Source organism: Cynocephalus volans, chromosome 8, assembly GCF_027409185.1.
Source record: "Cynocephalus volans isolate mCynVol1 chromosome 8, mCynVol1.pri, whole genome shotgun sequence".
Taxonomy (NCBI): domain Eukaryota; kingdom Metazoa; phylum Chordata; class Mammalia; order Dermoptera; family Cynocephalidae; genus Cynocephalus; species Cynocephalus volans.
This window is the reverse complement of record NC_084467.1, coordinates 103,091,383-103,115,833: the sequence shown is the minus strand read 5'-3', so window position 1 is coordinate 103,115,833 and position 24,451 is coordinate 103,091,383. Positions and strand designations below refer to the sequence as shown.

The 24,451-nt window shown below is 42.9% G+C and overlaps 2 protein-coding genes across 4 annotated transcripts in view; both read left to right on the top strand.

The window, feature by feature from the left end:
• IGSF3 (immunoglobulin superfamily member 3) overlaps positions 1-6,506 on the top strand; it is a 90,327-nt gene extending 83,821 nt beyond the window's left edge. Inside the window, exons 10-11 of the mRNA XM_063104496.1 lie at positions 1,166-1,636; positions 3,460-6,506. Of these exons, the coding sequence (XP_062960566.1) occupies positions 1,166-1,636; positions 3,460-3,710 (722 nt within the window). The 3' untranslated portion in view covers positions 3,711-6,506. The remainder of the gene's footprint in view (positions 1-1,165; positions 1,637-3,459) is intronic.
• Positions 6,507-9,931: 3,425 nt separating this feature from the next.
• Positions 9,932-24,451, top strand: part of CD58 (CD58 molecule) — a 70,055-nt gene continuing 55,535 nt past the window's right edge. For all 3 annotated transcript variants that reach the window (XM_063105634.1, XM_063105633.1, XM_063105635.1), the window contains exon 1: positions 9,932-10,052. In XM_063105634.1, coding sequence (XP_062961704.1) covers positions 9,983-10,052 — 70 coding nt within the window. In that variant the 5' untranslated portion in view covers positions 9,932-9,982. The remainder of the gene's footprint in view (positions 10,053-24,451) is intronic.

The following is a 24,451-nucleotide window of genomic DNA, read 5'->3' as shown; positions in this document are numbered from 1 at the left end:
AGTTACCGAAAGGATGTATTCGTTTCCTAGGGCTGCCATAACAAAATACCACAAACTTAGTTGCTTAAAACAGAAGAAATTTATTCTGTTCCAGTTCTGGAGGCTAAAAGCCCCAAATAAGGGCCTTATCATAGTCATGCTCCCCCTGAAGTTTCCAGGGAAGAATCGCCCCATGCACTCCTTGGTCTGTAGATGCATCACTCCAATCTGTGACCCCTGTCTTGTGGTCTTCTCTCTGTGTGTTCTCTCCTGTTTTTATAAGGATACCATTTGTCTTAGTCTGCTTGGCTGCCATAATAAAATACTGCAAACTGGGCACTTAAACAATAGAAATTTATTTTCTCACAATTTTGGAGGCCAGAAGTCTGAGATTAGGGAGCCAGCATTTCAGATCAGGGTTCTGGTGAGGGCTCTCTTCCTGGCTTGCAGATGGCTGCCTTCCACTGCTTCCTCACTTGGCCTTTCCTCCATGTGCCTAGAGAGAAAGATATCTCTGTTTTCCTCCTCTTATAAGGCTACCAATCCTGCTGGATTAGGGCCCCACCCTTATGACCTAATTTAACCTAATTACCTCCTGAAAGCCCTATCTCTAAATACAGTCACATTGGTGGTTAGGTGATCCAACCTATGCATTTGGGAGGATACCTTTCAGTCCATAGCACCAGTCATTGAATTTGGGGCCCACTCTAATTCAGCATGATCTCTTCTTAGCTAATTACATCTGCAAAGACCCTATTTCCAAATAAGGTCACATTCTGAGTTTCCAGGTGGACATGGATTCTGAGGGGATATCATTCAACCACCACAAGGGGTTATAGTGAAAATGAGTGTTCCTCCCTCCCTGGATTCCTGTAAGCAGCCACATTACCAGCTTCTTGTGAATTCTTCCACAGATATTTTATGCAAATATAAGCAGATATATATGTCACAATAAAATATTTTTTCTGGGTTCAATGATATGTAGAGTACACAGTGTTCTGTATTCTATTATTTTTTAAAAATTTCCTTCCTCATCTCTGCACATGGCATTGCCTGTATGCCTTTTCAATAGGTACATAGTATTCTATTGTACACATATTACTGTAATGTATTTAGTTATCGACATAGTTTGTTTAAGCAAATAAAACAACTTCTTCTCCCTTCTTTATTCATTGTCCCTCCCCAGATGCTGCCCTACAGGTGGACACAGTGGTCCCCAATGCCACAGTGTCTGAGAAGGCAGCTTTCCAGCTGGACTGTAGTATTGCATCTCGCTCAAGCCAGGACTCCCGCTTTGCTGTGGCCTGGTATTCCCTGAGGACTAAAGCTGGAGGGAAAAGGGTCAGCCCTGGCTTGGAAGAACAGGAGGAGGAAAGGGAGGAGGAGGAGGAAGATGACGACCCAACAGAGCGGATGGTCCTGCTGAGTGTGGGCCCAGATGCTGTCTTTGGCCCAGAGGGCACCCCCTGGGAAGGCAGGCTTCGCTTCCAGAGGCTTTCCCCAGTGCTCTACCGGCTCACAGTGCTGCAGGCAAGCCCCCATGACACGGGCAACTACTCCTGCCGTGTGGAAGAGTGGCTGCCCAGCCCTCAGAAGGAATGGTACCGCCTGACAGAGGAGGAGTCGGCCCCAATCGGCATCCGTGTTCTGGACACAAGTAAGTTTTCCCAGTCACAGAGAAGGATGTCACTTTGATTCCACCTGTGTCCAGAAGATACATTCAGAGCTTGATTATGGGTCAGTAAGCAGTTTCCTTAACTGTCATAGGCATTGATAAGTAGGATTTGAGATATGGTAGGATTTGACATACTAGTTCATATAGCTGGCCTTTGATTGCCCATGCAAAAAGCAGGAATAGGAATTAAAGTGATAATATACTACATAATCTTTATAATAAACTTGATGCTCCACCAGATTCTATGTCAGGAATATTTTATTATACAAGTATATTGTTAGATGTTCCTTTGTTACTTTTTAGAATATTGAACCTAGTTCCTCTTTAGTGAATTAGCAAGTGTTTCAGACTCATAAGAGGAGGGGAAAAAATGAAGCCTGAATACCTCACTGTCATTCTTTTTCTTGGGTTTCCAAGTCACTTTTACTTTGGAGGGTGACTTGGAAGTTTAGGCGGATTTTGCATGGTTAGTTGAGAAGACCAGCCTAGGAGGGCAGGGATGTTACAGAAGAGCGGGGAGGAGCTGAGCAGCAGACTTGCTGCTACAGAAGTGTCCAGAACACAGAGTTTCCATTACACAGAGGGACGTTTACTATTAACGGAGACTGGAGGATACTTGCTGGACCGAATTATTTGTTGCAGGAAGGCAGTCTTTTGGTTGGCCTTCTGTCAAAATGTGGGATATATCAGACTGAAAATGGTGTCTCTTATAGTAGAATTAGCCTGTAATGTAGAAGTTAAAAAATTGCTAGAATTTTTGACTTTTTTCGGTCAAAATGTGTTACCACATAATCTTGGTTTGAGTGTGTGTTCTGCCCACCGCTCTTTTGCTGTGATTACCTCCTGTTAATATTGTGTTAGGTGGAACCATATGAAATTGACTCAAGTAGTTGACTCTCAGCAGTTTTATATATTTTGGAAATCTAATAAGTTTAAGTGTATATTAACTTTTCTTAATAATATTGATGACAAACAGCTATGCAGTGGAAGGGAAAGCAGAAAAAAGCTAAATTGTACACAGACAACCTAATGATCTACTGAATATCCCATTGTCTAAAATTAAAAGCAAGGCATTTAGGCCACATTGTATCTGCTGATTGTGGACGTACATAATTACTAAGCTTCACAGAGTATAGAGATCATCCAGCAGCCTTATTTTACACAGAAAAATTAGTCTTCCAGAGGCCAGACTCCTGCCCTCAGCCTGGGTCTTTGGGCACCTGGTTTCGTTCTCTTCCATATGCAGCTATAGCTAATACTGTGTCCTGTGTAGCCACAGATACACCATGGACATTTATAAATGGTCCATAATGACTTAATGTTAATTGGTAATGCTAATCAGGTAAGTATCATTTCTGGTAAAACTGCTCTCAGAAGCTGGCAGGAAGGGAACGTGTTATATTCCCAAAGAAGGAAGTTTGTGGCAGAACCGAGTGCAGAATATAACCATGCAGAAGGTTCAGATTAAACTGGAGTGGCTGCTTTACCATCCTAGGCTCAGTTGAGTTCACAATCAGTAAGCTATGTTTTATTATACAGCTTTCCAAGCAGTAGTAACAGATCTCAACGGAAGATGGAAGCATTGCTTTGTTTGCACATACAGCTGTGAATTGGAAGAGGCGTAGCTGTAAGAGAAAGAATACAAGAGTCCTCCCCCAACCCTGAGTGGTACCGGGGGCAAGGAGGGGCTGTGTGGGAATTCCAGCAAGCAGCTTCCATCGGGATGGGCGAGGTCTTCAGAGATGAATGTGGACAGTCCAGTTCTTAGCCCTCATTGTCTTATCTCTCCTTCACATCCTTTTCAGGTCCCACCCTCCAGTCCATCATCTGCTCCAACGATGCTCTCTTCTACTTCGTCTTCTTCTACCCTTTCCCCATCTTTGGCATCCTCATCATCACTATCCTGCTGGTGCGCTTCAAGAGCCGGAACTCCAGCAAGAACTCTGACGGGAAGAATGGGGTGCCCTTGTTGTGGATCAAAGAGCCGCACCTCAACTACTCACCAACTTGCCTGGAGCCCCCTGTTCTCAGTATCCACCCAGGGGCCATAGACTAAGGGGGACGTCCCAACAGACATTGGTCACAGAGGAGCTGAGGCTCTCCCTTGCTGCCTCTTGCTGTGTGATTGGACATTGACAGCACACCCAGACTCTGGAGTGCCCCAGGCAGAAAACTGTCAGACTTGAGAAGTGTTCAAAGTTCCTGGTCAGTCACAGAGACGGACCGCCTCTAGGGAGCAGTCTTAGTTAGCAATTTGCGTGCAAATGTTGTGGTCCTGCCCTTACAGTTTTCTTGTTTTTGTTTTTGGTAATGTAGTGAGTAGCTCCAGGTGCCTCATCTACTCACTGATTTATCTAGTATTTTCAGATAGATGTTACAGGGGTTCCTATTCTTTGTAATGTACTTTTTAAAAATCCCTTTGGTTTACCCTTTTTGGATTCTGTAATGTTGTGGATAGATTTTTTCTTACATACAACTGATGGCAAAAGGAAGGATGAACTTTATAGCAACAAGGAATCTCTTCTAAGACTTTTTTTTGCACATTTGAAAATGCCACCTGTGAATCAAAATACACCCAAACATTTTTTACTTTCTTAAAGAGACTTGAAAATTGTGTGTAGTGCGGGCACAATTTGTATCTTATCTTTTTCCTCAGCTGGAGTTGTTGGAACCACTTTGTAGTGAAGATGAAAGCATTGAATTTTGCTTCAAAGAACTGTGTATGTACAAGAGAAATCCTGCATAACCCCAGTAGGAGTAGAGGATGCCCGGCACGCTTATCAGGAAGGCAAAAAAGGCTTCATCCCATCCTTGCCAAAAAATAAGGAAACTGTCTTGGAGGATGGGTCAGAAGCTCCAAACAGCACACACTTTCCAAGCTTAAGTGGGTGGAGGGCTGCTTTTCACAGCTACTGACTTTCACATTGATCAGAGCCAATGACTAGAGATGGAAGGAAGAAAAGGCTGGCTGTTGGCTTGATCTGGTCCACAAGGGCACTGTCTAACTGATGACTGCGAGCAGGAGGGCTTTTGTATTCAGGTGCTTTGCCAACTCTTAAGGGAAAGTGTCCAGTGGGCCTGGACGGGGGACAGCTCTAAGCTGAGCACAGGACCAAAGCAGCCACCACAGATACCCAGTGGAGGGCACAGGGCCGGCCGACACTAAGTTTGGTGAAGAGTGGGACAGTGAGGGGCAGGAGGGGGTTTCCAGGGCCTGATGATGGAAAGCACGGAGGAATAACTACCTCTCTGGAGGTGTGAAGACTAGGTTTTTCTTCTTCCAATTAGGTTTTCCTCAAAGATATTTATGTCTTCCTTATTCACCATTTATCTCTCCCTCCCTCTCACTACCATAAGAATATCTGCTTGGGGGAAGTCCAGGCCCAGCCCTTTGCAGTCTGTTGGGTTTACCTAGTCTCATTAGACAGCATGTGTTGTCTGGGGGGGTTTTCTGCTTCCCTTTCTTGGGTCTTTTTCGTGGTTTTAGGTTATTTGGTTTTTGTTATGGTGGCTTTTTATTTTAATGTCCCTTAAGCCCAACAAGGGTCTGTGTCACCATGTTATTTTACACTATTGGCCAAATGCTTGGCACTGCTGGTGCATCATTGGTTGCAAATGATTCCTTTGGCTCACTCTGTGGAGATGTTTTTACGCCCTTGCTTGCCGATATTTTGCTGGCCAAGTGTGCCATCTCCCTCCCTCTGGGAAATCGCATCTTGAGTCCCAAATTGGAAAAAGCCACCAGGGATTCTGGGACAAAGTCTAACGAGCGATTCCTGTGAAGCCCTGGTCTGATAATGAGCAGACTCCAGGGGAGGCTGTGGGATTCCCCAGGCCATGTGGGCGCTGTTCCTGATCATGGGTCTGCAGGTGTGCCAGCGGCTCGGGCTGCTTGGCAGGTGCTTTGCTGAGCCATGGCTGAGAGGAAGCAAGGTAACTGCTCAGTTATTTTCTGACAGGCTTCCATGGACCTGCCTTTTTCCCTCCCAGATACACCAGTACTCTCCTATGAGACAGTCTGCAGGCACTGTCACCTTGATCCCACTGTTGCCTGACACGCTGATTCTCGTTTATTATGCTGCATCAACACATTTGAGGTACAGAATTGGCTCAGTTGTGAAGAAAGGTCTTTTGCCCCATTTCTCCATTTCACGGATGTGGGCTTTCATTGAAAAATTGCTGACTCGTAACTTACAGGCTGAGTCAATGAGGGAAGATGACTGACTTTTCCTCTGTCTGAATGGAAAGATGCCAGAGGGGTGGCTGGAACTGGGATTGTAACTAAAATTTCAGTTTGAATTGGTTCACAGCAGTAAAAAGTGGGTTCTGTGCGTTTTTAAATACGTGAAGCAGTTGCAGGAAATTTGAAAGGAAAAAAGAAACCGAAGCCAGTATTTTAATAAATGCTTTCTTGTGTATTTTCTATTGGTCTGGGGGATACCATCAAAGGTTGAGCTTTTCCAGCTTTGTATGAAAAACTCCAGGACCTTCTTTGGCCATTTCTATGGAAATGTGGTGTCAAATGAATGGTAATGGTTCCCTCCAGTGGCTGCAAGACCTCATTGCACATTGTCTACCGGAGCTTCAGTCCTGTGAGACCAAGAGAGGAAAACTGCAGAATACTGTCTTATCTGTGTCTACAATGTTGCATTCATGAAAAACTACACTGTGCTAGGCGCATTCCAGGACATGGATATGACTACACCCTCTTTGACCAGGGTGTTTATATAGCAAGTTTTCTTATTCTTTTCAAACAATGGTTTCTCTGCGTTAATTGTTGAAGAAAAAAAGATATGAGGTAAAGAAATTACCCATGCATGATGTAGAGAGCTGTTGGTTTGTTTTTGTTTTTTTAAAGGAAAACTATTTGTAAGATGTTGCACTAAAACATTTTTTTAATATACACTTCAGAGACCTGTAGTAAATTATGTTGAAAATATGGCTGTTTACATTTGCTGGTGTCCACTGTCCTTCTTTCCCCTCACTGAATCAGATCTGTGGAACGGTACCATGGGGGCCTACAGTCCTGCCCTTGGCATTGGCCTGCTAGACTCAAAGTCCCATGAATCGCACTCCTACCCTAAATGGCACCTGTGTACAAATGATAGGAAACTCAAGACACTTCTGCCATCTCTTGAAATTATCATCGTATACCTCTACCCTGACTGTCAAGGCTGTGCTGTCCCTAGAGTTGTGCGATACACAACACACCCAGAACCTGATGGGCAGATTCAGCTTCTTTTGGTGAGGAGGTGGGCAGGATGGGGTGAAAGGAGACTGATGAGGAAAGCAAGAACACGCACGGCCTTCTCCTTGGCCACTAGGGCCTCTACAGCAAGACCACACCATCCTTTTCAAATTATGTAGTGCTGCCCTGACCGTGAAATAGTCAGCAAGCATTTTCTAGGAGGTAGGTCAGATCAGAGCAGGAGCTGTGCATTCCTGTTCCCCGAGATCGCATGGCACAACAGCCTCTGCTCTCTGACAGTTCAAATGCTGGGAAGAGTTCACATCTGCAAATTAAGGATGTTAGAATGATTAAAGCCATAGCAGTGATACATGATTAGTCAGAGTCCACCTGTAGTTCTTTAAAATTCATAGAAGAACATGTAAAAGGAACTAGGCAGAGCTTAAAAAGCAGAGGGAGCTGCTTTTCTTTTTTTTCTAAATCCAAGGCTTCCAAAGGCTGCGGTGTATGCTTTCCTCTGCTCCCCAGCCCCACCGGCTGCATTCTTATCAACGTTTTGCAGCTGCTGGCTTGGCTGGGGGTTGAAAATGTGACTTTATCTGTTGGGTTCTCAAAATGGTTCCATGTTGTCATATATTATTTTTGTCTCATTTTTTCCAAATGCTTTTTCTCCCAAGGACCATTTTTAAAAGGGAAATAGAGTATTATGGAATAAGGTTACCCCTGCGCTCTGTGCAAATCCACCCAGTGCTTATGTAAATGAAGCGCATGTATACTTCCCCATGAGGCATACAAGGAAAATGACAGTTTTCATTTATGCAGGATTGGATTAGTGTTTTTGCTCACTACGATCTGGGATTCCTAAGCGTTTGGGGAGTGGATCCAAGAATTTGGCAGAAACTAGAGCCAGAGCACCAGAGTGACATGCTAGGAAGAACAGCAGCCCCAGTCTCTTGAGCAGGCTGACAGGGCCCTCCTTTTTAAACATCTCATCTATGATTACAATGACGAGGATAAAACTGGATCTCGCTGATCACAGGATGAAAAATACACCCAGCCTTCCTTTTGGTGGCAAGTTCTCAGTATATGAAAGGAAGAGCCTTTTGGGCTGTGTGCCTAACACATTGCAGGTCCAGGCTTTCTGAGCCACTTTTGATTCATGAAGTCTACTACACCGGGCAGATGAGTGCTTCTAAAAATGCTTGATGGAAGCACAGCATTTCTCTTTGTGAAAGAGCTGGCACTGCTTGTTGATCAGAGGAGAGTCCAACCAAGGAGGGCCTCACCCAATCATTCCTTACCCAGTGCCTGGAGACCATGATATGGAGGGCACTTCCCCAGCTCAGGTGGCTGGGCAGTCCTTTCCTCAGCTCTGCTCTTGAGGGGGTTGACAGCTATTGCTGGCCAGTCTAAACAGCAGGATAGCTGCCAGTCCAGAAGTCCCTTTATCACATCCAGCTCCATATGAAAGGGTAAGAGTGGAGGCTTTGGACCTGGCCTGGGTTGGACTCAGTTCTGCCCCTTACTGTGTGCTCTTAGGCAAGTCATTTACCTTCTCCAAGCCTCAGTTACCTCATCTGTACAAACAGGAACAGCAATAAGATTAAATTAGTCTGGGTAATGCTCTTAACACTGGGCATGGCTCACAGTGCTGTTTGTGTTTCATGGTGATGTTTGCTGTTAATTTCCCAGCTCAAAAACTTTCAGTGGCTCCCCAGCGTGTTAAGGTTTGACCCCATCCTACCTTTCTAAGTTGGAAAATCCTACCAGCCCAGGACAGAGGAGAAACTTGATTTTGTCACATTTTGTGCTACACCCTGCACCTACCTCGTGTTCCCAGTATCAACAGATGTTAGGTAGGGAATGTCTTAAGGTAGCAGGCTTCACGGTACAAGACATTGGTCCCAGAAATTTCACTGGTAGAGATAACTTATAAGATTTTATGGCTAATTTAAGAAATAATTCATGAATTCTTGCAGTATCGTTCAAGAGTCTTCCGTGAGTGACTGGGTCCCCCAGCAGAGGGTGATGGAGGTGACTTCAACAAGAATGCACATTTCCACTCAGTTTCACAGCCTGCAACATGTTTTGGTGTTTATTAGGGCAGCAGGGAGTCCTGTTCGAGGCAACAGGGTCCTGCTCACATAACTAAGAGTTCTCTTAACTCCCTCACCTAGGCAGGGGCAAGTATGGTGCTCCTCTCTGCATGAAAGGGGCAGACAGGGAGGCTGATGTGAGGAGCTGGTTCTGAGAATAGGGTAATCTGGTCCGGGATGTGGTGGATTGGAGTGGAGGGCAAGCCAAGTAAGACTAACCAAAAGGAGGGAGAATTTCAAGCGTCTGCGGCAGCTTGGGCTAGATAAATTTGGGGGAGGCCAAAGCATGAGGGAGATTATGGGTCTGACACCTTAGCCTGAGGGAAAATCCACAGTTGAGATGGAGGAAGCAAGAGGAAAACAAAGAGGAAACTGAGACGAGAGAAACCAAAGGCCGAAAATCCCAGCTTCTGAGTTAAGGGAGTAAGTATTGGGGCCAGGGGGAGGAGGGAGGTGTCAGGCTTAAGGACAAGGTGGCATGTACTTAACTGCAGGAATGAGGATAGAAAAGCACCAGGTAACCTCACACGTTCTACCAGTGGTCTCAAACGCCCCCTTTTCTTTTAATGTCTGAGGAGAGAGGGGTTCATAGAGGCTGTCTTGTCCAGGGTCCAACGACTGAGTAACTGGCAGGAAAAGCAAGCTCTGCGCTGCTGCTGCTGCTGCTGGTAGAAAGAGCTACAGGAATGAAGCGGTTCGGGGCCTCTCGGGGTCTGGGCCCTGCCCTAGGTGCCAGCCGCGCGACGCGGCTTTCGGAGAGCGACAGCCCCTCCCCCCACCCCATCCTGTCCCCAAAGAAAGCAAAAGCGCTGGAGGTGCGTGATGAAGATAAAACTGGTTTTTAAAACGCATGTCACTTTTAAGGAGAGAGTTCCTTTTTGAGGGACCGAGCGGAGGGGACGGGGGAAGAGCGGAGACGGGCGGTGTTCTGGGGACACAGGAAGAAGGCGCGCGGGGCGGGGCGGACGGCGGGGCCTCCTCCTTACACCCCGCCTCGGCGCGCCTGCAAACTGAGGCTGCGCCTGGGGACCAGCCGGACGCGCGATGGCCTCAGCGAGCGGCCCGGGGCTGGCCCTGGGGGTCCTCAGCGTGATCTGCCAGTTGGTCCGGTTCGGTAAGTGGAGGCCTTCTCCGGGGACTCACCAGCTCCCGGGCGGTGCGTGGCCCGGGGCTCCGGAACCTGGTGGGCGGGCGCGGCCCGAGGCGGCTGCGGGTCCCGGACGGGGGACACTCACCCAGCGAGAGCCTTTTCTAGGAGGGAAAGTGGTCATTTCATCACCAGTTCTCCCTCTTGTCGTCGGGAAGAAAGTTTGACCCGAGGCGCCCGGGTTCTGTTAGAGAAGAAAGGGACCGGGCTCCAGCCCTCTCTCCTCTGCGCTGTCTGGGGGCTTTTTCCTCTCTCTGGGTTTTTTTCTCCCTCTCTGGGATCCTTCTTAGGGTCCCCCCTCGACCTCCATCCCAGCTCACCTGCCCATTCAGTGTATCTCCGGAAGGGTGAGACATTCCTCAAGTGACTGCTAGATTTCTTGGGCCTTCCAAAATAACGTCGCCAAGAACTTGAGCGGACCTCATAACTTCTTCCTCGGCCTATGAATTCGCCCAGGACAGGGCCAGGGTGGCCCGGGCCCACCTGCCCCAAGAACAGAACTAGGCTTGGCTCGCCCCCGTCCCGCGTTGGGCGTGGCAGCTCCAAGGAAAGCCGCTGGCCGCGGAGACTTGAGACGGGCAGAGAGGCGCTGAGCAGCAGGCCTCACTCTGGGATTCCTTTACTTCCCTTCAAAACATGAGCGAACTAGTGTCTACTACTGTGGCCATCCTTTCCACACTGCTTAATCCACATCGTCATAGCAGCCCTATGAAGTAGGTATCTTTGTTTCCATTCTTTCCTCTTCACCCTCCTGCATCCCTCCACACACAGGCCCCTGGTCAAGTGACAGCCAGACCCCTGGTCTGCAGCAGTAACTCCCTCACTGGGTGTTCACCTTTCCCCTGTTGCGGGCCTCTTTGTCCATGACTACCCTATCAGTCTTTCATTTCCATTCATCCATTGGTTTGACATTTATTGAGTGCCCATGGGGTAGCACATCTATTGAGGACCACTTAGAGGGAAGGAGCTGAGATACGCTCCAAAGGACCTACGTTAGATGGTAAAGAAGTTCAGTATTGTAAAAGGGGTTAAAAATAAAGTGCTAAAGTCTTTTTTGTAAAATCAAATGTCTTTTATGAAGTAAAGCGTTCATGGAAGGGAGGGTATTTGAACCCAGCCTGTGAGGTGGTAAGACAGGTGATATGTGGACAGGATGTGGGAAAAGATTCCAAGAGGAGGAGACCAGGTAAGAAAGTCAGGAAAGCAGGAGTGTGCAGGGTGAACTTGGGCAATAGAGTTATTCAGTGTGACTGTGTTGTAGGTGTGCACAAGGGAGCTTGAAGCCCTATGGTGGAGCCCTGAATGTCTCCTTTGGAAGTTTGGATTCTCTTCTGCAAGCAAAGAAGAGCTGTTTCTGGGCCTGACAGGATCAGGACCATGCACTTGGGAAGAATAATCTAGCAGTAATAAAGAGGCAGCATTGCATCTGGGAGGAATTGGAGGCAGGGAGGCTGGGGTGGACTACCATCACAGTGTCCAGAGGCCGTGGTGGTTCATGTGCTGTGGCTGTGGGAAAGGAGGAAGAGATGCATACAGAGATCGAATGGATGGGGTAACATTCCTCTAGAAGAGCTGGTCTCTCATTCCCTGGCACCTTTGGTCACCGCTGCCTGCACCTATGCTCTCTCTTCCATGGCAAACCCAGTCTACCCATCAAGCCCCACCTCCAGAAGATTCTTTGAACAGTCCCTTCATAGGTGGTCCCCACCTAGTTCATGTATTCACTCACAGGTCATTTCATTCAGCGAGCATGTATTTATAACCTGCTCTGAATAGGCCATAAACTAAGGACAAGACTGAATGGTATAGCCCTATAGAAGGAGAGCCCTTTGGGGGCTCAGCTTGCCTCACTAGGGAAACTGCCAAACATAGTAATTAACAGCATTACCTCTAGAGTCACAGTCCTGGCATTGGACCCTGGCCCCACCCCTCCCATGAGTTATGAACTTGTATAAGTTATCTAACTTCTGCATGCCTCAGTATCTTCAGCCTTGAAGAGAGCACCACTCACATGAGAGAAATGAACATCAGTAATTTAACAAATATTTATTGAGTGTCAGCTGTGTATGAGGCACTGTATGAGGGCCTGGGGATATAGCAAGGTTCAGACAGTTCCCTGCCTTTGTGAAGTTCACAGTATAGTAAGGGAGAGAAGCAATAAGTAAATGAACAAGTACATAGATGTTGGATAGTGGTAAAGTAAGCATTTACCAGTATAGAGATTAGTAAAGCAAAAAAACACAGCATGGAAGTGGTTCATAGTTCTTTTTAGTTTTTCAATATTTTGCAACATTTAGAATCTTTAGAATAACTGCAAAAATAGTAAACACCTGTATACTATTCACTTTTCTCAAATCACCAGTTAACATTTTGTCCATTTGTTTTACCTGTCTCTCTTTTTTTCTTACACACCCTTTTTTTTTTTTTTTTTTGCTAAACTGCTTTAGAGTTGCAGAACCCTGGTATCTCACTCCTAAATACTTCAAAGTGTGTCTCCTAAGAACAAGAGTGTTCTCCAACAAGCCAGAGAATCACTGTCACAGTCAGGACATATAGCCTTGATACAACTCCGTTTTCTGTTAGAAACCACAAGCCAGTCCTGGATCACACACTGCATTTGGTAATCATCTCTCTTTAATCCCCTTTATTCTAAAACTGTTGCCAATTTCTTCTCTCTCTCTCTTTTTTTTTTTTTGGTACTTTATGACATAACCATTTTTGAAGAGTCTGGGCTAGTTGTTTTACAGAACGTCCCTCAATTTGGATTGTCTGATTGTTTCTTCACAAGTAGATTCTGATTAATCTTTTTGGCAAGAATTTTTTTTTTCTTTTAATTTTTTTTTTACTTTTTGTGACTGGTAAGGGGATCGCAACCCTTGGCATGGTGTCGCCCACACCGCGCTCAGCCAGTAGCGCACCGGCCATCCCTATATAGGATCCGAACCTGTGGCCTTGGCGCTCCCAGTGCTGCACTCTCCCGAGTGCGCCACGGGGTCGGCCCTTTGGCAAGAATTTCTTTAGTGACCTTCTCAGTTCATTGCATTAGGAGGCAGTTGTGGTATGTTCGTCCTATTATTGGAGACTTTAACTTCAACTATTTGGTTAAGTTGAAGACTACCATATTTCTCCATTGTAGAGGCACCTTTTCACCTTTGTAGATAATAAATGATTTATTAAGTGATGCTTTGAGTTTGAGCGAATATTCTATTCTCCAGCTATCTTTCATCCAATGATTTTAGCATCCTATGGTGATTTTCTCCAGAATCCGTTATCACTAAAATATTTGTGAATGGCAATTTTCTATCCCTATTTTTCTATATACATTTATTAGTTGACATTCTTCAGTAATGGAGAGCTTTTGCACACCCTCCTTTTAATTTTTTTTTTTAAGTGTTAGTATGGACTCATGGATTTTTTTTTTTTCCCCCAAAGATGACATTCCTGTCATTATCCATTTTGGTGCTCAGTGATCCCAAATTTGCCAAATGGGAACCCTTTAAGCTTCAGTGTCCTTTTGCCATGTTTCTGACTTCCTTACTTTCTGGCACAGAAAGATGTTCTGTACAGATTTTGTACCTTTCCTGCGCCAGCCTTGGAATCATTAGATTCTCTGGTTCCTTTTAGTAGGGGATGAGTTCTAGGTGTGCTCAAGGCTATTGGAGTTATTGCTTCTCGGCCCTATCAATTTTCAGAGCTGAGAAATAGAGTTTATAAAAAATCTTGAGTCTATCCTGATAGCTCTAAGACTAATCCAACAACTCAGTTTTTCTTCCTTTTCCTCTGTTCCATATTTGTATCTCCCTTCTCTCTGTAGCATCAGTATATATTTTCCTAACCAGCATTGAATACAAAATAGTTTTACAATTGCTGTACCAATACCATTACCAACTACAAACTTATTAACTACAGGTAAAAATTTCTTTGCAGCTCCTTTTATTCTTTAGTATATCCCAGTGAAGATATATAGAATACTGTATTCAAAAGTTACTTGGATTCTTTTTTTTTTTTTTTTTTTACCTTCTGTGTGATAATGTTATCAATTTGATATACATTTTCATTAATTTGTTTCTATTCAATTTTAGGGTTTGATTTAATTTAATTTTTAAATATGTGAAATATTAACATGGTTAATCAAAACTATATAAAAAGATATGCTTAGAAAAGTCCTATTTCCACCCTCCCCTTCCCCATAATAGACATTATTTGTTTCCGATTTATCTTTTCTGTGTTTTTTTGCAATTATAAACAGATACATGTGTTTATTTCTAACTCCCCTTAAGTAAGATAACACTCTATGTACGCTTTTGTACCTTGTTTTTGTCGCTTGACCATATATCTGGAAAATAATTCCTTATCAGTTTGTAGAGGTCAGCCTCATTCTTTTTTACTGCTGCATAGTTCTCCTTGGGGTGGATATGTGATTGTCCATTCAGCCATCCCTGGTGGTTAGTATTATCTAGCATGTCAGGGAGGGTCTCTTTATTAGGGTGACAGTTGATCATAGACTTAAAGAGGTGAAGGAGCAGGCCACATGGCTATTTGAGGGAATAGTATTCCAAGCAGAGGGGACAGCTGGGGCAAAGACCCCGAGATAGGCTTCAAGCATTTAGGGAACTTCAAGGAGACCACTGTGGTGGGGAACAGTAGGAAATAGAGTTGTAAAAGTATTCAGGGTAGATCATATAGATAAGTTTTGTGGACCCTTTTAAAGACTTTGACTTTTTGAATCCCAATGAAATGGAAATTTTGGAGGGTTTTGAACAGGAGTGAAATTATGAAGACTTGAATGTTTTAAAGAATTATTCTGGCTGCTGGGTGGAGAATAGTCTATAGAGGGGAGCAAAGGCAGAAAGAAGCAGGAAGACCATCTAGGAGGCTGCAGGAGCAATGTCAGTGAGAACTGGGAGACAGCTGGATGTGTTTTGAAGGTAGAGCCAGCAGGATTTGGTGCTGGCTTGCATAAGATGAATAGACAGGGTCTAGGTAGTGTGGACAAGTAGCTACAGCTCAAAAATAGGAAGTGTTTTATTATTTAGCTCTCTTTTAGTGGAACCTGCCTTATTCTGCTTTTGTTGACCTTTTATAGATCCTTTATCTTGCCAACTATCTCCCCAACTGGATTTTAAGTTCCTTATAGGCAGGAACCAAGTCATATACGATTTTTAGAATATTTCCTTTCAGTGATTTGTTGTAATGTTTTGTTTTTAATAGTACAGATTGTTAAATGTGGATGTTAGATGATAAAATATTTGTCAAGCATTTCTCCATTTGAAGCTAAGTTATCTCACGATATTATGTGAGATTTGTTCATATGCTTTGCTACAATCAAGATTCAGATAGTCTGTATTTTTATTTAGAAAAGACAATCCATGTCAAAATAGTGTTGCGTGTCCCTATCAGTGTAAAAATGAGGTGTAAATAATAATAGCTGCCATAAATTAAGCACTTGCTCTGTGCCAGGTGCTGTGTTAAGTATTTTAGATTTTTGTTTTCATTTCATAGTCACATCAGTTTTATTAAGTAGGGACTATTAAAGTGGAGAACAAAGCTTGACTAGTTTAAGTACTTGGCCTAAGTTCACACAACAAATTAGTGGCAGAGGGGGCTTGAACCCAGATCTATCTGAGTCAATATCCATGCCCTTAACTGCTCAGTTACATTCCCAATCCAAGATTCAATAAGCAGCTTTTTGAAGATTGTTACAACCATAATTGATCTCTTAACTATGACATGTATACATTGCTCAATGTAATTTTACTAAAGCATGTGAAATTATATAAGACAGCACAATTACCAGTCATAAAATTGTATTCAGTATCACAATCTATGAGGGCAGGGGGCTTCTTTTGGCTACAGAATTCAGAATGGGGGTTTATTTACATATGTATTATTAGTATTTTGCCATATTTATTCTCTCTCTGGACACCCACACTTCACTCCTAGACACCTTTGCATAATCCCAATAACATTATAATACCCATGAAAATAACAGTAATACCATAATGTTACCTAACTTCTACCCTTATTCGGATTTCCGTAATTGTGACAGAACGTCCTTTTTAAAAAACTAGGATCTAGGGCCGAGCCTGTAGGATCTAGGGCCGAGCCTGTGGCGCACTCGGTAGAGTGCGGCGTTGGGAGCGCCGCGACGCTCCCGCCGCGGGTTCGGATCCTATATAGGAATGACCGGTGCACTCACTGGCTGAGTGCCTGTCACGAAAAACCAACAACAACAACAACAAAAAAAAAAACAAAAAAAAAAAACTAGGATCTAATCAAGCTTCACTTATTACATTTTTTGCAATGTTTTTGGTTTAATTTGACAAGCATCTTTCAAAAATTTTGAAAGAGACTTAGAACCACTTTTTAAGAACTGGATCTAGTAATTAGTTTTATTAGGTTTGAATATGAAATGTGACTGAGATAACTAGACTGTCTTTAGAAAAGTATGGGAAAACATTTTAGCAGTTCCTCTTTGAAGACAGCTTTCAATGCCTGCCCACTAGCCTCGAAGGGTAATGACTTTCGATTACTTTATAGGCACAGGATCCTCTTCTTTGGCCGCTTTCCTTTTTTTTTTTTTTATTCCTTCTCTTTGTGCTCTTTGCCCTCCCTTTCTCAGCTACCGCTGGTGCCTCTGCTGGTGAGCCTTTAACCCAAGGGCCCTGGGGCTCATACAGAAACCAGCGCAGGTGAGAGGAACTCTTGCCTAGAAACACTGAAATAAATTCGTATCTGTTCCCTGTTCCCAACTGGGGGCCATTAGTCCAAAGGTTTATCCTTTGTGACCTTGATTCGTTCTGTCTACCAAGAATCCATCATAGGGAACTTCTCAGGAAATGAACCCATTTTGTGTCCTAGTGACCTTCATTTCCTTTTCATAATGTTCCCCAAAATGTCCATTGAGATTAGTGCCTGAATTTTCATCAGGTTCCCTGGTCTGTAGTTTCTTGAACATTTTTCCCATGTAACAGTTAAAAACTAGAAAAAAAAATGGTGTTTAATATACACAGTCAAAAAATAATGAGAAATTCAGATTAATAGGAAACTAATGAGGCCATGCCATCCTAAATTAGTTGCAGTAGAGTTTCACAACTATGAACTGAATATCTGGAAAATAATAGGGATTTTAAAGGAATTGTAATGAAATGATCAATAATGCATGAAAATACCTTGAATCAGGCTTCGGAGAATGGATTTAAAAAGACTCACAGTCTTAAATAGTTCTAGTAAGAACCTTATTCCTCCAAAGCATGCTATAGGTCTCAGCTATATTCTGCCTAAGATGAAAGTAGTCAAAGGCAAATGTGAACACACGATGGGATGTGGGTGTCTTAAAGGACAGGCTAAAGTGCTGTGAAATATAAATATAATACAGAACAGTTGAAATTAATTTTAATAATATATTTTATTTAACCTAATATAACCACAATATTCTCAACATGTAGTTAATATAAAAAAATTAGTGAGAGATTTTATATTCCACTTTTTCATACTAAGTCTTCAAAGTCTGCTGTGTATTTTACATTCACAACACATCTCAATTGAGGCTAATCACATTTCATGTGCTCACTAGCCATGTGTGGCTAATGGCTACTGTGTTGGATCTAGAGGGAAACTTCTTGGGAAAGGAGAAGGACATTAAGTGCAAAAGCAAGAAATAAAAAGGAAACTATTTTAGCATGATAGAAGACAGGAAAGTGCAAAGGAAGTTGATTTAGAGAATCAACTTCTTAAATCTTGATGAACTTAATTGTGGAGGCAGATTGACAACTGTGAGCTCATGTGAGGTAAGTTTTTGGAAATTTCTGGCCTTCAGGACCTGGGGACTTATTGGCTGTTGGGAGATAGGTGGCTGCAGTTTCAGTCGGAAATAGATGGAGTCAGGGAGCCTGTGGTGGTATGACCGAAACCAGTAGATCTCTGCCTTTAGCAACAATGGAAACAGAAGTTGCTAGTGGGAACTGGCTAAAGGTGGAACCAACAAGGAAAGGCGAGCGGTAGCTCCAGCTATGTCATTTGGCGTTATAGCTAAGAGTGCAGGCTCTGGAGCCGACTACTTGTGTCTAGACACCGGTTCCACCCCTGACTAGCTCAATGACCACAGTCAGCTCCTGAACCTCTCTGAGTCCGTTTCCTCATCTGTAACCTGATGGTTCTCATTCTTTGGAATGTTCTTCCCCAGATATTCTCAGATTCACTCCCTTACTTTTTCTGGGCTCTGGTTAGATGCCAACTTATGATGACCCTGCATATCATAGCAACCCCCCTCCTCCATAGTACTCATCATCCCCCATACTCTGCTTTATTTTTCTCAATAAATAACTGATTTAAACTGATTTTCTCAATAAATAACTGATTTAAGTGAGTTTAGTTAATACACTCAACACCACTCGATACAGAAGGTACTTACTTTCTTGAATATCGTGTCCCTCCCTTCACTCTAACGTAGACCTCAAGAGGGCAGGGATTTTGTCTGCTTTATTCACTGCTATATTCTGACTGCTTATTACATTGCCTGGCACACAGGGGAGACTCCGTAAATATTTGATGAATGAATAAATGGATGAGAAGAACTGCTTCACAGAGTTGAGGATTAAATTAATGTATACATATAAAGCTCTTGGAACAAGTGCTTGGTACATGATAACCCTCAGTCAATGTTTCTGCTGCTGCTGCTATTAAATATTATTGTTGAGGCTGAGCTGGTCTAAGGCTCTTTGGATTGGATTTACTACGAGCTAAGTTGAAGAGACAAGGTGCACTAAACTCACTTGAGTAAAAAAACTGTGCTCCTCTTCTTCTTTAAAGACCTGGTGAGCGTCTTTCCTTCCCCTGAAACTAGAATGACTAATGTGGGAAGAATTATGGACTTAATTGAACAGATTATTTGATATCACTACTAGCCTAGAAATTTATGAAGATTGGCCACTCCTCTATGCTGTAAATGCGTGTGCATGTGTGAAGATAGAGACTTTGCTTCCCAGATTGTCACACATTCTGGTACTCCAGGTGGGCATCAATGGAAAGTGTGCTGTGATGCGGAGATGAAGTGCAGGGGGAAGTGAGAGGAGTGAGGCAGCGGCCACAGGCCTATGTGTGGAGGAGAACCTTGTCTCTCACTTGGGAGCAAAAATGCCCCAAGACCCTGCTATATCTGGCCTGAATGAGACTTTAACTGAATCATCATCATGATGTCATACATTCAGAGGGAAATACCAAGACTTTTACATTTGGGTACTGAAACTTTAAGGGGATTTTTTCCTTTTCATCAAATGAAGTTTTACCTTAACTGTTAAAATCTGCAGGCAGCATTAGCCTTAAAATACTTTAGAGAGAGAGAAGTATTTTAGAATCATGTTGCTTTGTGTTGCTTTGCCCCCCATGGATTTGTCATCCCACTTCCCCTGGGTGACGGAGACACAAAGGATTACTCAAAGCCCATCTCTTCTGAGCAATGAGAAGCCCCAAAGTGGTTAACTTCCCTGGGACCCTCCAGCGAGAGGGATCCCTTCCTTGGGAAATTAATGCCAAATTGGGGTTCTCTTCCTGCATTTATTTTCCAGACCAGGAAGTTACAGGAAGAGAACATAGGTGGGATTATAGTTTAACAATATAGGCTGGTAACTTTCAGTGAAACAAGCCAGATGACATTCTAGTAGACAATTAAGTGATCTTATCAACACAAGCTTGATCTTAGCAAACATTCCTTCTTACAGCAATCTCTCATTATCTTTACATAACAATCAGTAACTTGTCTGTCCTTGAGCCAGCAACCTTGCTGTGCCACAAATCTTTATCTCACACCAGAGACTTATAGCCTGAGGAAAATTTCCCATCCTTGCAAGGTCAATATTTGAAACTACAAGGCTTTGGAAAACCAGGCCCTGTAAAGTACATATGCTTTATAGTATATTCCACAGAATTACATTGTTTGTTTCTAAGAACAAACTCAAGAAAAACCTATCCTCAAATCCCAGGAAGCTGTTAGCTCATCTTGAAGAAGTGGCATCAACGAACAAATTGCATCTCCTCAAACCTCAGACAGGCCATTAACTTTGATTAGGGGCCAACATCCATGAGTGGGTACAAGCTTATCAGGTGTGGTGGCCTGCAGCCTGCAACACTTGGTGGGTGAAACCTATTTGAACTTGAATGGGAAAGCAGTAGACAAAGGGAACATCTCGAAGGAGCAGTTGTGGAGAGGGGTGAGGATGGGAAAGAGGGCTACTGCAGATCCTCCAATCTAGCTTTGGTGATGGAGGCAGTGAGTGGGGCTGGGAGGGTCTGTTTTGACTATATGTGAGGGCTTCCTGGCCATTTTATTTTTCAGCTCCAGTTAGACTTCCCCACCTCTCCCTGCTGAGTCATGGGTCTTCAGCCAGGTTCTGCAGCAATTTGGTGTTTTGCAAAACTTGGGGTTTTGCAAAGCTCTGTGTTTGGGATGACTGTCAAATTTTGCTGTTCTGTGAGGAAGCCCTACCTTTTGGATACATTTAAGTTGTATTTAAATCAGTTTAGTTGATTCACTCAACAGATAGTCATCAGGTGTCCTTCATATGCCATGCATATGTGGATACAGCGAAGAACAGAAATCATCCGGTCCTTGTCCTCATAGGGCTATCCTGGCTGGGGGATGCCCTGTAGCTCAGATTTGAGTTAGTTGCCAACTTTTACGAATCTAGAATTTTCACATAAAATGTGACTATTCAGCTTTTCTTGAAAAATCAAAAGATCTTGCAATGGCAGGCTCCCAGGTCCACGTGTCCTCATGGGTAGGAGCTGGGAGCCTCTCCCTGTAGAAGAGTGCAGGCTCCCTGGTGCTCAGTCCTCACCATGCCCTTTTGTCTCACACGTGGTCCCTTCGTGACTCCTCTGTTGGCCTTTATTTCAATACTTCCTTTGCGACTGTCATCCACAGAATTGTCACAGGCTTCTCAGTGGCTCCTGTGGCTTTGCTTCCTTCTGACTTCTTTTTTGCTCCTTGCTTTCTTTTTTTCCTGGCATGCCTTTTCTGTCTCCCTGCTTTAGACATCTCTATTCTCCTTCCTGCTCTCACTTTTTCACATCTTACATTTTACTTGCCCTGGTTCATGAAAAGTGCAAACTGTTAAACCTTTTCAACTTAGTTCCTCATGGTCTTTAATTATGAAACTCTGTCTCATTCTCCTTTGTAATGTCTAAAGTGTTTACAAAAACCTCAAAATCACCACCATCACAAAACTTGGGTTTGAATTTGGGTCCCCATGTAACGTTTTGGAGATTTGTGTTCATCACTATCTTGCTCAAGCCTTTCAGTTTCCTCATGTAAATAGGGGGTGGGTGGGCTAGACTTGTTCTCTGAGGATTTCTCCAGCCTTGACATTCAGTTATTTGGGGACCATGGAACATTCCACATTCAGAGGCATGCTTGATTCAGTTTGACTTTCATATTCTTAACACCTGCTGTTCCAGAACAGTCTATAAATTGCATCCTGAGAAATCCTGTATCACATCACTGTCTTTAATAGCCTTATGCCATATAGCAGGCGAAATAAGAAACAGTGGTTAAAAGCACTGGCTCTGGAGTCAGATTGTCTGGGTTCAAATCTGGCTTTACTACTTAACTAGCAAGTATCTTAACTTTTGTGTGTCTCAGTTTTCTCATCTACAAGCTAGAATTAGAAATAATACCTGTGTAACATGTTTTTAAGAGGATTCAGTGAATACATATCTACAGAGTTCTTGTAATGGTGCCTGGCACATAGTAAGTGTCGTGCCAGCATTAGATTAAATAAAATAAATAGCAGTCAATCTAAATCCCAGGACCCAAGTAAAAATTTGCAGAGGAATTTGTGGCTGGGGATGAGGGTCCCTTTTTATTAACCCCATAGTTATGGTGATAATATTTTCTAAATAAAAATTGAAGACATCTCATCTGCAAAATTTTGGGTGCTGCTTATGACTTCAAGCCATATAAGAAGAATGATCAAAATTGGGGTATTGATGTTTTGTAAAGACGCTGCAACAGAATGTTTGAAATTAGAGCTATTTTTAGATATACAACTACTCTGTACATATAGGACCGATTAGGTATTAGGTACCCTCATATCTTTATTAAAAAGACATTCAATATTCTTCAAAACAAATAAAATTCTGGCTGTCATGGAAAATCTGTTTGGGTAATAACTGATAAGAATTTTTTCTATCCCTTCATTTCTCTCTGCTTTTAAACAGCAACTCCATGCCTATTTCTCACCCAGTGAATTCCTTGATATTGGCCTAACTCATTGAAAGAAAAATCAAAGAAACCCTGTTGAAAGCCGGTTTTATGTCAGCCAGTGCATAAAGACTCTCAATCTTATTCATACCTCAAAACAATCTTTTGTGGTAGGCATTTATGATTTCTATTTATAGCTGAGGAAACCTGGTGGTGGTGGTGGGGGGGGGGGAACTTTGGGGGTTTCAAACTGGGCCTGTCTGGCTTCAAAATCTGGGCACTTTCCATTCTGTACCCTGGCATGGTTAATGAGCATCCCTGCTGTCCCTTTTCTGACCACATACTGTTACCAGCAATGTAGCCATTGGCAATGTAGCAATGTAGCAGTAAGGGAGTCACTGCTGACTCCCTGCCTTTGCTGCTGTTTGTGTACTCATTCATCCATTCATTCATTCATTCATGATCTGTGACCTTTGAGAAAAACTCACTCCCCTTTTTCATATTCTTTTTCATTGAAAATTATCTTATCATCTACTTACTTCAGGTTTAGTCTTGGAAGTGCAGCAGAAAAGACTTTACTGTAGGAGGGATATGATTGACACAGCCATGCACAAAAAGTAGAATCAGATATTAGCTTCAGAGACAATTCTTAATAATTGCTCCTCTTGGTTGAATAATTCAATTTATTTTCTTTAAATTTATATAATTTTTATATTACAATAGTGATATGAGATTTGTCTTAAAAAGTAACATTTGTCAAATGTGACATTTATAAAATAATAAGTAAACTAGTGAGTAGAAATCTCACTATCATCATAATCTCATTCTTTAAAAGTAACCATTGTTAACTTGTTTAGAGCATGGTATTGATAACACCAAGGTTAAGGGTTCAGATCCCTGTACTGGCCAGATGCCAAAAGTAAATAAATAAAGAGACCATATCAGAAATAAAAGTAACCATTGTTAATAATTTAGGATGTCTCTTTCCAAACTAAAAAAAGAAGGGGGTGGGAATACATGTACATGTATGTATTCATATTTCTCTTTATAGTTTTTTAAAATAAGTCTATTCTGTACATAATTGTTCTGTGACTTTTTTGTTTTTAATATTAAGGAATTTTACAGATTCCCAGTAGTAAAAGGATAGTGTCTATCCTTTTTAAAAAAATAGCCACATAGTAATCTATGGCACAATGCTAAATTATTTAGCTATTACATGAGTTATATTTTACTACTACAGATAATTTTAAGATGACTATCATGCACATATCTTTATGTAGTTTGTACTATTGCTTTACTCTTTATGTCCTGAATAAATATCACGCAGATCCCACCATCCAATGAAACCACAGTTATATTCTAGTATATTTCCTTTCAGGTTCATTGAGAGCATAAACAAAAATAAATTGTGTGTGTGTGTTTGTGTGTACACTTAATCCTGCTTACATTTGAGTTTTCTTCCAACTTTTTCCTGTTATCTGAGTAATATTTCTAGTGCCTTGTATTCAGTCAAATCTCCATGTGTTTTCTCCTTTCTTGTAGTTATGATGTCACCCCTTCCTCTTGGACCCCTTTGCCAGTATGTTCCCCTCCAGCCAACCTTTAAATCACAGGTCCAAGCCTTCTTTTCTCACTTCATACACTCTCCCTAAGTGATGGTCCTCATGGCTCTGTTAGAGTCATTACACATGTGATAATTCCCAAATCCATATCTTCTCCCATGAGCTCCAGATATGTGTACCCAGCAGCCATTGGACATCTCCATTTGAATGTCCATATCTCACACTGAAAGCATGATCTTCCAGTTCAAGCCTGGCCTTCCTGCTGTGTTTTTTTCCCTAGGAAATGACGCCACAAACCAACTAAGGGAGAGCCAGAGCTCTGAGCCACCCTGGTGCCTCCCCTCCCCCTTTTTTACCCCACATGCTGCCAGTCACCTAGTCCTGCCAACTCTACCTCCAAATGTTTCTGGAACCACTTTTCATAGCACCATGATGCTTCCTGTCCACGCTGCCATTGCCCTCTGCCTGGGCCACCGAAGATGCCTCCTGACGGGTCTCTTGAGGTCTGGTCTTACCCCTCACATCAGTCTTCCACACCACAGCCAGAAAAGACAGACATTCTGATTATGTAAACATTTAGAACTTTTATATGGAAGATACCCATT